Below are 15,804 nucleotides of genomic sequence, written 5' to 3'. Positions count from 1 at the left end.
GAGGTTTTGGGGGTGATGTCAAGCTCAAGTGTGAGAGGCCAGAGAATCTGCTGCACAGGGCAGGCATTTTGTTTTGATTGTTTCTCACTGAGTCACATTTGAACACCATTTTGAATTGTATCTTCTCTTGCATGTATGTTAGAATAAAATAAAAAAGTACTAGACTGCCTTGATACATCTATTCTCAGTGATCACTGTATTTTTAACTAGAAATACTGCAACAAAGTAAATGGGAAAGACCTATCCCTGCAAAAATCAAAATAGCAACACAGTCTGAAACTAGAGATGAAAGCCCTACTTAACAAGTGAGAGATGTAAAGGGCAGATGCTATGAAAAGACACTGCATGAATAAGTGGATAACACTTGGCCTTATCCAATAATTCTACCCAGATTCTTACTAACAGAAAGTCTCTACGGCAAGACCATTGGCTTTTGAAATCAAGGTAGTGTGATTCTGAAGCGCCATTCTTGGTCTCCTAAAGACTCCAGAGGACACAGCCCCATTTGTCTTGTGTTTCCACACAAATAGCAAATGTCAACTGTAAATGGAGAACAATGTGTCTGACATGCTTGAGCATTTCCTCCATTTCTTTGTGGTCTCTTCACAATTAACTCGTGCTGTGTCATTGGGCTGGTTTGCCTAACCCTACACTCCTTCCTGCACCTCCTTGTAGCTCTTAGGACTGTAACTCCAGCACTGAGGAGAACAGGGAGATCAAGTGGTTCTATTGCACCTCATAAGGCATGGCCTGTCCACCATTTCCGTCCACCCTCTCTGTTCTGTGTCCTTTCACTGCAGTCAAGAGCTCAATGATGTGTGTGACATCCCCATTCCAGTTGCTGGCCACATGACAAAGTGTGTTGCTGTTCTTATGCCCTCTCCACCTGCCCTTTCTACAGATTGTTGCATTCCCGCTGTACACTCACCTTGCTGCTTCTGCATGGTTGTGAAGTCTTCAAAGGTGAGAGTGCGCACAGGGGGTCTCCAGAAAGCGTAGGTCTCCATAATGGCCTCCAGCCCCGTCCTATGCAAAGAAAATAGAACAAGGAAAGAAGAAGAATGTCAGTCAGCTGGAGGCATAGGCACTGAGGAAAGAAGGTTCCAACCTTTCAGTGTCAGCAGGCACTGAAAGATCACCTTGGCATCTGTGATTTCTTCAGCCTTTCCACACAGGTGCCGGGCACCAGAGTAAAATGAAATTTCCCCAACTCAGGGTTTCAAAAGCTCCTAACAGTGTCTTAATGCCTTTGTCCTTTCTAATAAGAATCTCAAGCCTCCTGTCTGCTTTTCAGGAGACACATGACTGTCAGCTTCTCAAGGTATACTTCATCATTGAGCAGGCCTACACGTTTTGTGGATGCAAGCTGTTATGCAAACAAAGAAGGTCTGAGAGTCAACCTGTAGAATCAGAGAAATTTTGTGAATTGCCTTTCCCTGCCACTCCCTAGCTCTGGATACTGTTCTGCAGTGCTATGGGAAGCCACCAAAACTGGAATCTCCTTGGTTTTGGACTTGGACTAGAAATGCATAAGATGCTCTTTAAAAAAGATCAGTGGCCTCCCTGCGTTTGGTCCCAAACTCACCACAAAGACATGACAAAGAGGAAAAGTCAAAAAATTTAGTCAGAACTTTTCTTCTTGAAGGTCTGCGGTCTCAGATTTGTTTTTATTTTCACCACAGAATTCTAGCTCAGCTGGAAGTGCCTTAACTCCACAGGCTCATTGAGGAGAGAGGTGCATTATCAGGAAAAGACCCCATGTTCTTTACAAAACAAATCCCCAGAGTTTCTTCCAAAGAAAAGGCTCTCCTCTGTGGAAGCTGTACACTGCTCTGGTCCCCATTCCTTCCCTTCCCCTGCCTCTTTTTCAGCAGTAGGTTATAGCCCTCGCACTAACTGAACACTGCTAGAGATTCTTCATCAAATGCAAGAACATATCCCCTTTCAAAGCAAAAGGCATTAACATCCCCAGAGCCTCTCATCAGATGTTGAGCTGACACTGGAGCTGCCTTTTGCTTCTGAAAATGTCTTTCTGCACGTGCCTCCACTCATTCAGTTAACTTTCCAAAGTCTCCCCGGAAGCTTGGATGCTTTAAATACATTGGAGTTGGCAAACCAAACTCTGTATTTTAAGAGGAGGTTTAGAAGAGAGGTTGTTGCATGGTGTTTATTAGCTGCTAAGCTGTTAGAAGTAGAAACAGAAGACATCTCTGCATAGCAGTCTCACACTAGTGCTGAGCACATTACAACAAAACTATTTGGTTAATACAGTGGCCTCTGCCAGCTCATGGAGCTCGGAGACAACACGGCAGTGCAGAATTTGAACCCATCTGCTAAGCTGGGCTCTGTGTTCAAAAGCTGCCCTTCAACTACTGGTATCACCCCCAGGATTTCCTCTGCTCCCTGTGTGTGAAAGTCACATGTGTTCAGACTCCATCTGTTTCTCAATACACACAGCCAGGAAGAGAACAGCACCTTTTTTGAAGCCTCATGAAAAAATCCACAGCCCAAACATTGAGGGAGGACTTTCTGGTACTGTATATCCAGGCGGCATAAAATGCCCTGAGCAAGTTGCAATGCAACTAGACCTGCCATTGAAAGGACCTGCCTTGATGGTTAAAACCACACAATATATCCAGAAATGCAGACTGAAAGTTCCAGCTGTGCTAATCCTGCTGCTCTGTGTCTGCCACAGGATTATGTGGGGGAGCAGGAGGCCAGCTCACTAAAACCAGTGGACACGTAGTCTGGCTCAGTCACTAGATCCCCATGTACATAACTCCACTTTGCACCAGCATCAGACTTCTAGCTCTGCTCTCATGACTCCCTTCCAGTAAACCCAAACCCTAACTGGAGGTGGCTCAGGGAGGCAGTAAAAGCAGGTTAAAGCTATTACCCCTGCCTCTCCTCAGAGTCTACATTATTATCGGCTCAGCAGTTGACTCATATTCAAAGTTTCTAGCTCTCCATCTACCACTTTCCCCTGAATCAACACAATTCTCACAGGGACCATGTAATTTGAAAAGGAAAAAAGCAGAATAGTCAGAAGATAGTAAAAAGAAATAAAACAGTAAATCAGGAATAATATACTGCTTTCAAGGGTTGGACTCCAGTGTGTTTGTGAGCTGACAGAGGTTAATGGTAAAGCTATTATATTCTTGTCCTGTGTGTCAGAGAAAGCAAAGATGGCACCAGAGACCCACCTCCTCCTGCTCCAGGGGCTGTTTTTCTTAGTGCAGAAAAAACGCTGTGGGTCTTTTAGAACTAGTATCTGAGAAGAACATATCCTTACTGCACCAACAAGATCCATGAGACAGCATGAGCTAACCTGCTAGGCACCCACCACACCCTGTATGGAGTCTTGCAGGAGAAGTACATGCAGCCATGCTAAAAAACAGCTTTTGGTGAGAAGGCACACCACCTTTGTGTGGACTTTAAAACCCTATCCCCAGCCTTTTTTTTGGTAGGTGATGTATTCCTATTTTTGAAAGAAAATGTTGAGGTGGTGAAGTGGGAATCAAGAAATTTAATCTCCATCAACATTAATATCTGTCTCTCCCACAGCAGTTTATGACATTGGTCTGTTCTCCTAGTAAGTAGAAATATTGCAGTGCTATTCTGTGTGTATGTTCCATCCCCTAAGAGGGAAAAGAAACCTCACCTGGCCAAAGAAGAGACCTAATCAGGCAACAATAAATGCTGACAAAAAGTAATTGTTTGCAGCATTCCTGAAATATCAGCAGTTTGGGGGGGAGCTTTAGTGAGGGCTGCTGGTACCAAGTGTGTTGAACATAATCCATGTGGCATCTTTATTCTCTTCCAAAGAACTGCACTGAAAAATTAACTTCAAACTATCTATCAGTCCATAAACCCTCCCTTCTCACACCATCTTTATGAAGGAAGTAAAAAAAAAAGTATCAGAAGAGGACTCACTGCCAGCTTTTTTTTTTTAATAAGGTCAGTCCTTTAAAAGGTATCCAAAATTTGCTCTCTCTTTTTCATTCATTCTTTTATTTTTAGTGCTATAAATTTTTAATAATAAGCAATAAATGAAACAGTTCCATTGTCTGAAAAATGAAAGGAGCTATCTGTGCACCTCCATAATCCATTCCATATGGCTGGTCTTGCCATTTCCACTGCATGCAGGATTCAGGTCATCGTTTCATTGTTCGCTGGGGAAGCCAAACTATTGGCTTCAAGTGCCCTCCTGGCTCTCTTATCCTAGACAAAAGCTCAAAGAGCATTTCCAGCTCAAGCAACTTTTATTCACTTCAGCTGCCCACATCTGAAAGGAAAATGCTGTTGTTTGCCTTCAGCCTAGGGTTTTTTTAATTCCATCACCCTGCTGAGTTTCCTGACTTTTTCCTCCTGGCCTCCTTCTGGATAAGGAGGTCCTGCAAACATCCTACTGCCAAATGAACTTTACTCAGTCTCCAAAAATAGGCTCTGTGGCATTAAATCTGCACCCTCGCTACCCAAACATTTGGCTACCTGAGCTCCCTATGTGAAAAACTCTAACTTCTCAACCCCTTGAAGTTCAGGAAAACAACCAAATAGTAACCTGCCTCATACATACATTATGTAGGTATCCTTTCATCACCAGGAACTTCTCTTGTTGCATTTTTACAGACACTTCATGTGTTTTTGCACAAACTGAAGAGGGACCAAAAATCAGGTAGAGGGAATTTCTAAGAAGCAGGAACTAAGACTCAACCTTCAAACACAGGCTAAATTCCTAATCCAACAAGGCTAATGTCTAGATGGCTGAACACCATTACTTAACAGAGTTTGAGTGTTCAAAGCCTGCAAAACATTGTCTAGCTGCTCAGCTGTTTCCACCCTTCCCTCTCAAACCCCTCACTGCTCCTTCTCCCAGCTCAAAGACTGAGGCAGTAAGCCATGAAGAGAGACACTCATGCAAATAACTGAGAGAGATCTAAGAAAGGATCTGGGAAAAGATTGCTCCCTGACATGGATAGAGGCAGTTACATCACGATGAGGTGTCCCCAGAGCAGCGGCGTTTTAGCAGTCTGTTCTAATGAAGTGAGACCACAGTAATAAGGGAACACAGGGGGAGGCTGTGAGCTGATGGAAGCAAAAGATTTAAAAGGGGAACTAGCTGTAAAAACAACAGTCCACTCTGTAATTTCTGCAGTAGGCAACAACAGTGAAACAATAACAGAAAAAAGAAGTAGAGGGAAATCATCAACCTCCATTTAATAGAAGAGCCTCTATACAAGGCAGAAAGGAAATGTCCTAGGGAAGAAGTGGCCTAAGAGTTTCTTTTTTCCCAACCTGCTCTGCATTTTTCAGGGGGTTCTTTCCTCCATCATTTGCTGGAAAACTCTACCCATGGTTCTGATTCAGCATTGCAATGTCACTGGGATATGATGTCCTGGAGCTGCCTCAGAATTCTATCTCTCCTGCTGCTGCCACACCATTTTTTTCTTTTAAGATCTTCCACAGAAAATCTCTTGGACATATACTACTCACTTCCCTGCTTCACAAATGGCCCCTTCTTCAAATTACCCTACTTCTTTTTCAAAGAAGGCCCACATTTTCTGTCATAGTCTGATGTACTGCAGTTGACTGAAGTTGTGGGAAGGATGTAGGAATGATGTTTGAGGGTGTGGGAATTTGCAGAGCACCACAATTGCTAATCCAACTGATCTAGATGAGATGACAAATACACAAGGGGAAGAAAAGCCATCCAGCACAGTTAAATAAAAGTCCAATTTGGAGAGTGATTTCCTCACACAGCTTGGACCAGAGTGCTTTTCTCCCTCCTATGTGTATATGTATGTGTCCTCCCAAAAGGGAGCAGCTGAGCATTAGTGTCCTGCTCTAGCTGATGACAGCAGTGCAACCTTAGCCAGACCACTGCTTGTGAGGCAGGCGCCTGACTGCTATATATGCCTGCAAATACCTTTGCCTGTTTTTTTCTTCCTAAAGCCTCAGGCTGCTCTCTTTGATGTGTAATACCTTAAAGATTTTAATTCCTCTTTACATCAGCAGAAAGCCTTACTGAGCCATCCCCACAGCTGCAGCCATGTAGCAATTTCCTGCTCTTTCTTAAATCAATGAGCTACAAAGATCAGTAATTCCCAACCTTTTCAGGAAACTGCCCAAATTCACTGAGCTAGGACCTTATTAATGCCTTCCATGTTAATATAGCCCACCATGTACCTGGAACTGCATCAATCCCTCTTCCAAACCCAGCCCCCAATGCAGCTGCACCTCTGCACACAGGGAAGGTCTTGTACCTGGGACACATACTACTTCCCACACACAGGAGAGGAGAGCAGAGTAAAAGTCCCATATGCCTGAAGGAGAACTGATGTTCCCAGTGGGGATTAAATGAATGGTAACCTCTTTTTGCACAGCTTCTGTAAGATGAGAACAGAGGAACTGAGCTGGGAAGTCTCTAAGTCAGTTAGATGTCTTTGTGATTGTGGAGAGTGTAGTATTAAAATGTGTGGTGGAAAACACAGGGCAGCTGCCCATTCACTGAACACTGTCCTTACCAACCTACAAAGGAGGTCGTGATCCTGGGAAACCCACAGAACAGGAGCATGCAAGCAAAAACTAAATTACAGTGCCCATGGAGACAGCAAAGGAGGGTTATGCACATGACTTTCACTTGGTCTGCACACTCAGAGCCTTGCTTTACAACCCTAGGCTTCTTGTAAGGTTCATACATCTAATTCTAAAATTAATTTAATGTTTAAAACCTTTGTCACACCAATTTCAAGGAAATCCACATCCTTCAGATATGAAATACTTAGATCTGCTGCACACTCTTCAGGATTCATGAACGGCAGAAAAAGTTAAACTTTTGTTTGGATTTTCTTTTTCGGTAACTCTGTAATGCCTTTTCCTATTACAATAGGGAGTTTTGATTAAAGTTTCTGTTTAATTATTGTGCTGTTAAAAATACATTTTTTCCTAAATAATACTCAAGATGTTTTATTTAACCCTTTCATAAAAATCCTGACAAAAATCAGGTAACACAGTCAAAGTGAAATAATCTGACATCACGGGAGAAAAACAGAAATTGAAATGAGAATATTTTTGCAGTTTTATACTGCAAGTCTATCAGAAAGTCATTTTTTCTTCTAATGTAAAGCAAATATTTGCACTCCAAGTTTTGGAATTTCCTATGAAAATTAAAATTAAAAAATGCCCTTCAGCCAGCTCTACATATAATAAAGAATAAGCTATTATTTTGCACTGTGTTAGACTGTGACCTCTTTGCCTGTTTTACAATCTGCAATCCCCCATTTTCTCTCTCTGTTCTTCATTTTAATAGCAAAAAAAAATTTAAAAAAGCTCTACAGTATCAATGTCTTGGTGAGTTCATTAATTTTACCTTATTCTATAGATATCATGACACATGAGCAATTTACTAATAACTTATCAGAGATGCTAAAGAATGTTTTAAAACATGAAAGTCATAGAAATAAGTATAAATAATCTAATTATCCAGCACAGAGAAAAAAAAAGAAAGAAAAAATACAACAGCGAAATATATATACAAAAGAAAGTAGTGGTAACAGAAGGGATACTATGGTAGAAGAAGACAGAAAATTTAAGTATACATCAACAAAAAAAAAAGTCACAGAAAAATGTTATCAAGCAGGAAAGCGATAAGCTGCCTTTACAGGAATGTTGTCTAAGAATACCTAAACTCTTTTGTCAGGGTTTGGGACTGCAGGATCCAGACAGAGGTAGGAACAGCACTGGAGGAGACTTCTGAAAGGATGTGGGATCAGTCTAGCTGGCTAATCTGGAAAGTACTTCCTAAAGAAGTCATCATTACACATTAGATTTGTTTAAGCAGATTAAAACAATCATTCTAATTCCTCTGAGCACTAGTCCACAGCAAATTTCTCCTGTAAAAAGTAATTGGGAACATGAAATGCCTTCCTCAACCTTAGATACATGCCCTGTGTGTTCATTAGGGAAAGGAGGGAAGAGGTCAGTGAAGAAACACAAACAAGTCCCTGTTACCTGTTTCTCCCAGAATCTCTGAAGCCTTTAGCAAAGGGGTTTCTGTCAATTTTTAATCTAGTGATCTAAAAGGAAGAAAAAGACAATTAGTTGATGTCTCCAAATTTTTCTCTTTAAACAAATGAACATTATGGATGATTATCACTCTTACCCAAGCCACCTGTACAATTGTCTTCCATACTTAATTCCCCAGACATCTGTTAAAGTTGCCCTTCCATTATCTATGAACTCACTATCTGCTTACCAAAGAATGGCACCAGAGATGGAAACCATGGCAGCATTAAGAAAGCTGGAGCAGTGCTTGGGCTAAGAAGTTGTTCTGGAAGGACAAGCACACCTTGGATCCAAAGGCAGAACCCCAGAAGTTGTAATTTATCAGTGGCTGTGTGGTTTGTGAAGCAGGCACACTGCCCAAGTTTGGCTGGTATCGGAGTTATCCCAGCCTCAACACTCTAGATATCCAGCAGCTGGATGCACTCATGACCCTTCAAGCAATGTCAAGGAGAAAAGGCCCAGCAAAGCACAGGCTCCAACCCCCAGAGATGGCAGCTGGCAGCCCCCTCACACGTACAAGTTGCTGCTGTTCTGGTCAGCCCCTGGGTGGCCCTTTAAGGGTTTTCTGGTAAGGAAATCTTCTTTTGTTTTTCTTTTTTCCCTCCTCTAAATAAAGGAGGTGTCAATCTAAGTGCTTGGTGTGTGTGCGTGTGGGGGGTGTGTGTGTGTCCGCGTGTGTGTGTGTGTCTTAATTCCCACTTTATTTGTAAGCATGAATTCTATGCTGGTAAATAAGAAAAATAGCGTCAGGATTTTGAGCTTACAACCTGTGGTATTCTGATCCCTATTGGCTATTCCACAAGCTGGTGTAGCACAAGAGCTCTCCTCTGCCTGCCTCACCTGGTCCTGGAGATTCTATCTCTGGGATGAAAGGAGAGCGAGATCTCCAATCCTATCAAATTTGAGGTGTTTTTGCTGAAACAGCTTGGAAGGGACTAGTTTAATACAGTCTGATCTAAAGTCAATTTGCAGGTGTTTTGCTTCTGTCAGAACCAAGCCCTTACTCTGAATATTAACCTCAGATCTGGAATGCAGCTCCTATTTTTGCAGAAGCTTAATTTGTGAACTTAATTTCCGCTAGCCTGACTTTGCAGCTGTCCTGGGACTTGTGTGTACAGAGACAGATATGTTCTGTGGAGGATGGAATTACAGGAGAGGGAATCCCTGTGGTGGATTTGCTAACATTTTACAGTTGTTTCCAGAGACACTTCTCCCAGTAAGACCAAGTTTTAAAGCCACTGGAAGGCATGCAGACAGATTCAGGGGATTTAAACATGGTTTTAATGGAAATGCTTCTCCAGACCACCAGAATCTCTTTACTGGTATTATAAAAATGTGATTGTGTCCCCCAGTTTTTTTTTGACAACCCTCCCCACATTTGGAATTCAGAGAGACAGAAATTTCAGTACTTCTTTACTTATGGTGCCAATTCCTGACAGGGATCCCTCCTTTACACTTCCCTTACCTGTGTAATTATGTCTTATAGGTCTGATCATTAAGCAAGAATCACAGTCTTATTTCCTGTAATTTCTTTTACTTTCTCTATCCTCTTTCCATGTCTGGGATACAGATAAATTTTGTGGAACATATGCATTTGGGAGAGGGGACAGGAAATTTCCCATACTGCAATGACAGCAAACTTGCCATTGTGTTACAGTATTTTTGATCCATTTTGGATCATGATTTAGGTCAAATCAAGGGGACCAGACTGACAAAAGAAGTTAGTAGTCATGGGAAGAAAAACAAGTAGTCATGGTAGCATTGTCATTGTATGTGCTTTCAAATATTGCAATATAAACTATGACATTTCATTAAATTGTTGCAATTCACAATTGTTAGAAATTGCTTACATATTACAACCTGCCTTAAGGTGATTTAATGAATCTGTCCCTCAATCCAAAAGTACTGAATTAATGTCATCCATTGAGCTCATGAAGTCATTCTATAGAAGCACGGATGTTGTCATGGAAAAAAATACTAACTTCATCATTTTTCTTCACCAGATTTTTCATTCAAGATTCCTCTTCAATTCATGGCAGAAAATTGTATACTGTATTGCCCTAATGAGCTTGATAATATATTATTTTTATTCCAAATGGATTTGTACCCTAATTCTAGTTTTACAGCAGTACCTTGCACTCTCTAAATGGACAGAGTATTAATGCATCAAAACCTTCAACAATTGAGATTATGTTTCACATGGCTGGGAAAAAAATAACCTTATGCAGGCCTTTTAATGACATCACAATGCCTACCCCAGTAAGAAGAAAAATGGCAGGAAAGGTAAATGGGATGTGCCTCTCACCTGAGAATAAAATAGAGTGTGTGTTGACAAACAAGAGAAGAGGAGCTCCCTGAGCCCAAAGCATGACAGAGGTGTGAAGACTAATGAGAATCCCTGAGGCAAAGGTATCTGGCAGATGAGCAACAGGTAAGGAGACTACAAAAAGAATGAGTGGATATAGGGAGCTGTCAATGTGTGCAACTAACATGCCTGAAGAAGCAGTGAGGGGACATCTCCTTAAAGAGTAGGACACAATCTTTCACTGGCCACTGAAGGAGAAGGCGGAGCAAATGTGTGCAAGCAGAGCCCTACCCATCCTGGTCTTGTGATCTGCCAGGGATAGCTACTCTGGGGCAACGCGTTCCAGTGCCTGACCCCCCTCACCACAGCAAAGAATTTTTTTCCTAATATCTAATCTAAACCTCCTCTGTTTTAATTTTAGTCTATTCCCCCTTGTCCTGTCAGTACATGCCCTTGTAAAAAGTCTCTCTACATCTTTCTTGAAGGCTCCCTTCAGGTACTGGAAGGCCACAATTTGGTCACCTCAAAACCTTGTCAACTGATCTTTCTTGCAGTGGGAAGAGTTTCTTTTCCCCTGTTCCCATCCTGCTGTCCACCCATTCAAGAGGTGTTGGAAGAGAGGCTGCCATTGAAGACTGATGCAAAAGGGTTGTAAAGTACCTCAGCTTTCTCCTCCTCTGTTGTTACCAGTTGCCCAGCATTGTTTATTGGAGAGGTACACCTTCTTTGACTTTCCTTTGCTGGTTAACATACCTGTAGAAGCCCTTCTTGTTATTCTTTGCATCCCTTGTCTGGTTCAGTTCCAGCTTTGCCTTACCCTCCCACACCCAAGCCCTACACAACTGTACTTAATCTCCATAGTCTTCCCAGGTTATCTGTCCTTGTTTCCACTGCTTGCGCATTTGCTTCCTTCCTTTCAGTTTGGCCAGTAGGTCCTTACTCAACCGTGCTGGTCTCTTGACTTCCTTGCCTGATTTTGTTGCTCTGGGAGATTGCTAATTCTTGTTCTGCATTGAAAAGTTCCTTAAAGATCTGCCATCTCTGTTCCATCCCTTGTTCCTGAGGGCAGACTCCAAGGGGATTCTATTGATTAACTCCTAGAAGAGCTGGAAGTTCGCTTTCCTAAAGCTCAGGTGCCTAACTTGACTCCTTACCTGACCCATATCTTTCAGCACATTTCTGCATGAGGATTTCAGTTCATATGCAATACATGTGTTCTAAGACTTATTTTGTCAACAAACTGATGAGAATGCACTTCTTTAAAAGTTTTTCCTTCACTGCTATAAAAACCCCAACGATGTGTTTTCTGTTTGAGAGAACAGACCTGGACTAGTTGTACTGCCTTAAAATTACAGCAGGGATAGTACACTGTAGTTTGTACCATGGGAAAGTAAAGAAATTTGAACACAATGCATCTCTTTATGGTTGGTATCACTTACTTTACACTAAAAGCTACAGCCATCTAATCTCCAAGGTGGTTTTCTGGCTAGATACTTCATGTCTGAACTCCGAATCCCAAGGTCCTGAGTTTGAGTCTCAGTGGGGACCATCCCCTGGCAGTTCTATGCCTCCCTGCCATCCCATCCCATCCCATCACATCTCAGATGCTCAGCAGGGTCAGCCCTGGTTAGTACCGGGTGCTGTGACACTCCTGAGGACTTCCCTGTCACTGTCCAAGCTCGCTCGGCCGTGGCAAATGGACCTCAGGACTGAAACGGTAGGGCCAGTTCTGCGCACGCTGTGCCTCACCTAAAAAATCCACTGCGCAGGCTGGAAGGGCTCACCCACGTAAGGAGTAAATCTGCATTCGCCAAGTCTGGCCATACATACATACTTCATGTCTACACACTACTCCATAACAAGCATTTTCTTTTTTTAACCTGTAAAGTGTACTCTCTTCTTTAGGTTTGTTTCGTAGAGAAGTTAATGTCTCAATCACAAAGAGCACACTGATACTTTCATGAACACCCAACATAAAAAGAGCCTGAAAGCACACAGCTTTACCTGTTGATTTTGATAGGCTGTCACTGTGGTGAAAACTGTCTCAGGGAAGTTGAAAGTTTTCACCCCATCTCCTGAAGGAACTGGCTTTGTAGGAGAAAGATCACTGCTGAAATCCTTGCGGATGACATGAACACGGGGCTGGTATTTATGCATTGAGTGTAAGATTATCTGAAGAGAAAACAAGAGGAAAAGGATGGGGTTTTTTCCCAAATATTTTACACCACATCCAGACGCACAAGGAAGCAGGGATGGAATAAGAGCTAATATAAAGAAAATTGCCCTTTTCTTCAAAGCATGTATGAGACAGATTTTGTGCAACGTGCAGAGAGAAAGATGCTTTATTGCTTTATAGAGTCAGGCAATATTTTGAGGAAAAGCACTGAAATACGGAAAAAGCTCCATAACTGTGGAGAGCAGCCACAGACACATGTCCCCAACAAAATACAGGTGCATCAAAGCAGCAGTAGTACTCTTTTAAGACTGAGAGGAGTGAGGTTGGGACAGGAGGCACCAGGATTAACTTCTAACTTACATGGCCTTGATCATCAAGCTCATTGTTGGTCAGCTTGAGCTTGTCAAAACTGACCACCTGCCTCATCCAGGTGTCTCCAGAAGCCAGTGAGTCGGGGTGGATGTAAACCCTCGGGGGCACTGGAGAGTCAGCATTGCCAGCCACCATCCACTTGGAGCTGTGATACACATACCTGAAAAAGGAAGGGGAGATCTGAGGGAAGTTGTCACTCACTCAGCAAAGGAATATGTCCAGGGCTCCCCCTCTCCTGCCACCCTACCACATGCACCCCAAGCTCTCATTTGCAGTCAGGGGAGAATGTGCTTTATTGCAACCTCCTACCTTCTAAATGAAAGCCATATTACCCCTAAGCCACTTGTTCAGACTTGATTCCTTATTAAAACCACCTTGCAGTTATTTTCCCTGTAAAACTCAGCCACATGTGCCTTCTCAACTCCTTAACCCTCTCTGAGCCAGAGCAAAAAGCTGGAAAATATGGATAAACAAAGTCCTCTAAAATATTAATAAATGCTCTCTAAATTCTGGAAATCTGCCCTGCATCCCATACCAGACTTTGCCAAACACATGTGGCTTCACATAGAAAGGACAAAAGGCAATAGATACCACTGGAACAATTGGTAAAACAGAATTTCTGGTTTGAACTGTTGCAAAAGAGGAAATTCCATGTAGTATTACATATGCTGGGATTAAAGAAAAAATTGGTTTTGTGTTCCTGGTCTTCTGTGATCTTTTGTGTTCCTGATCTAGCCATGCTATATATGCCATATATTTCTCTACCACAACTTTGCTTAGCCACTTTTTTTCTGTCCTGCAGCTCTGTCCATCTAAGGCATTTTACAGAGCCCTGAAACACCTCTGGGTTCTGCCCTGTGCTGCCCCTCATTGGGTCTCTACTCAGCTCTGCTAAGCTGTTTCAGTCTTTACCTACAAACAGTGACTCATTTCCTGTATTTTCACAAGAAATATATTTAAAAAAATAGTCTGTTCCTTTCACTGCTAGTTGGCTCTAAAGACAGAAACAAAGGGTAAGAAAAAATATTTATTTTCAATGTTAATGTTGTCAGAACCACTCTCAAAGAAAGAGGAAAATCATGCGGCTGAATGTCAAACACTATCTTGATGCCTCCCCAGGAAAAGCATTTTCCTGAGAAACACTCTGCACATTTTGAGAGCAAAAATGTAGTACTTAGCATTTGAAGCAGAGGTTCAATTCTGAATCTTTGAAATGTGGTTCAGTTAAGACTATCTGGGGAAAAGACTTGCTGTCAGGGGTCTTTTAATAAGAATACAAAAATCACCTCTGTCTGGATAGTTTTCTGGGATGCAGGAGACCATGAATCTTCCAGAGTACTTTTAAGGGTCAAAGTCCATTAATATCAGAGAAATCTCTTCTTCCTGATTTTCAGCTCAGCACTGGAGGGTTTCTCAATGATTGTACACTGTAATTCAGGACCACTGTGGCTGCTGTGCTGGACAGTGAATGCTTTTAAAAGAGAAATCACTCAATTCATCTCAGGCCACACCTGAGGTTCCTGTCTTAGTTCACCTACTACTTGCCCTTTTCTTTCTTGCTGAAGCAGTTTTGGAGGCTGCAGACTCCCCATTGATAATTCCAGTCACCAGTTCCCTCAAACAGTTGCTGCTAATCATGTCAATTGGAAATGCATAATAGGGAACTGGGAACCTGTCAGTTAAAAACTACTATTTGAAAAAAGAAAAACTTCAATCCAAAAGTGCAAGAGTATATTAAACCTCTGTGTTTGTGTCTCATGATTCTGGTCAAATCAACCACATTGGAGTAAATCAACATGGTCTCCTCCAGCACACCATTGCAATGGTGTACAAGGGCAGATGTCTTTGCTAGGCTGTCATTGTCAGGAAGTTATTACAAGATTCCTACATCTGCACCTAAAAAACTTACCTGTATCTCTTGTTATCCACAGGGACAATGTCCATGGCAATATAATACTGCTGGTGAGGATCCAAACCTGTAATTTTCACCCTCATGGCTGGAAACATTCTCCTAGGAAAATAAGAGTAGAAATGAGGGGGAAAAGTGGTGAATAAGGAAGAGGAAGTGGCTCCTTATAGCTCCCTCTGAGAACAGGAACATGCTCCTTTACACAGCCCAGTACTTGGCATACTTGGTGTGGGTAGAAAAGACTGTCCTGGCAGTGGTTTGAACTTAGAAAAGGGGTAACAGAATAACAATCTGTAAGTAATAATAAAACACTCACAATCAAGCTCTCTGTTTTCAGTTCCTAGCAGACAGTTCTGCTATACTTCACAAAAAATTGTCCTCCCTAAGGCATTTTCAGGATGGACAGTGAACCTTCTTCCCACTGTTTTTTCTCACTGACTATTCACCTATGATTATTCTTTCATATTCCATTACATGTAGGATCATTTAGCTCTTTTTTTTTTTTTTTGAGAATATCACATTTCAAAATAGTTTGGTAGCACTGGGGGTAATATTTAAAATAAATATATTGTCCTGAAAGATTTTCTTGCTCCTATGTTTATAGTTATTTAATAAAAAACATCCCTCAAATTAATCTGCTTATTAAGAATATAATTAGCATTTAAGAGAAACACTGGCACTATTGTCATGGTTTCCTTGACATCCTGGTGATATTTTATGCAATCTTTTTAATAAATGTTGTCTTCCTATGCCATATGATCCAGGTCTGTCTTTAGCATTTTCTTCTAATAGGCAAATTATGAAACTCTACACCAAGAAGAATAAATTCCCAGCCTTTCTCTTGTCTGAGCAAAAGTTTAGCTCTGCTGTGCACTGGTCACTGTTCTGGAAGTGTTTGTAGCAAGGCAATTATTTCAGAAAAGAACAGAGCAGAACAATTTTAACCTCAAAGATGTCAGGGCATAATTTACCCTTAAA

At 41.8% G+C, this 15,804-nt stretch overlaps 1 protein-coding gene across 1 annotated transcript in view; it reads right to left on the bottom strand.

Annotated features, from left to right (window-relative positions):
• The window catches only part of TBX15 (T-box transcription factor 15), a 92,190-nt gene that overhangs the window by 15,796 nt on the left and 60,590 nt on the right, over positions 1–15,804 (bottom strand). Inside the window, exons 3-7 of the mRNA XM_071572074.1 lie at positions 14,827–14,928; positions 12,906–13,077; positions 12,374–12,541; positions 8,011–8,075; positions 929–1,026 (exon numbers count right to left, since the gene is read on the bottom strand). Coding sequence (XP_071428175.1) covers positions 929–1,026; positions 8,011–8,075; positions 12,374–12,541; positions 12,906–13,077; positions 14,827–14,928 — 605 coding nt within the window. The remainder of the gene's footprint in view (positions 1–928; positions 1,027–8,010; positions 8,076–12,373; positions 12,542–12,905; positions 13,078–14,826; positions 14,929–15,804) is intronic.

Source organism: Pithys albifrons, chromosome 1 (assembly GCF_047495875.1).
Source record: "Pithys albifrons albifrons isolate INPA30051 chromosome 1, PitAlb_v1, whole genome shotgun sequence".
NCBI classification, from domain to species: Eukaryota; Metazoa; Chordata; class Aves; order Passeriformes; family Thamnophilidae; genus Pithys; species Pithys albifrons.
The sequence above is the reverse complement of the archived record's forward strand: the minus strand, read 5'-3'. Positions and strand labels throughout refer to the sequence as shown.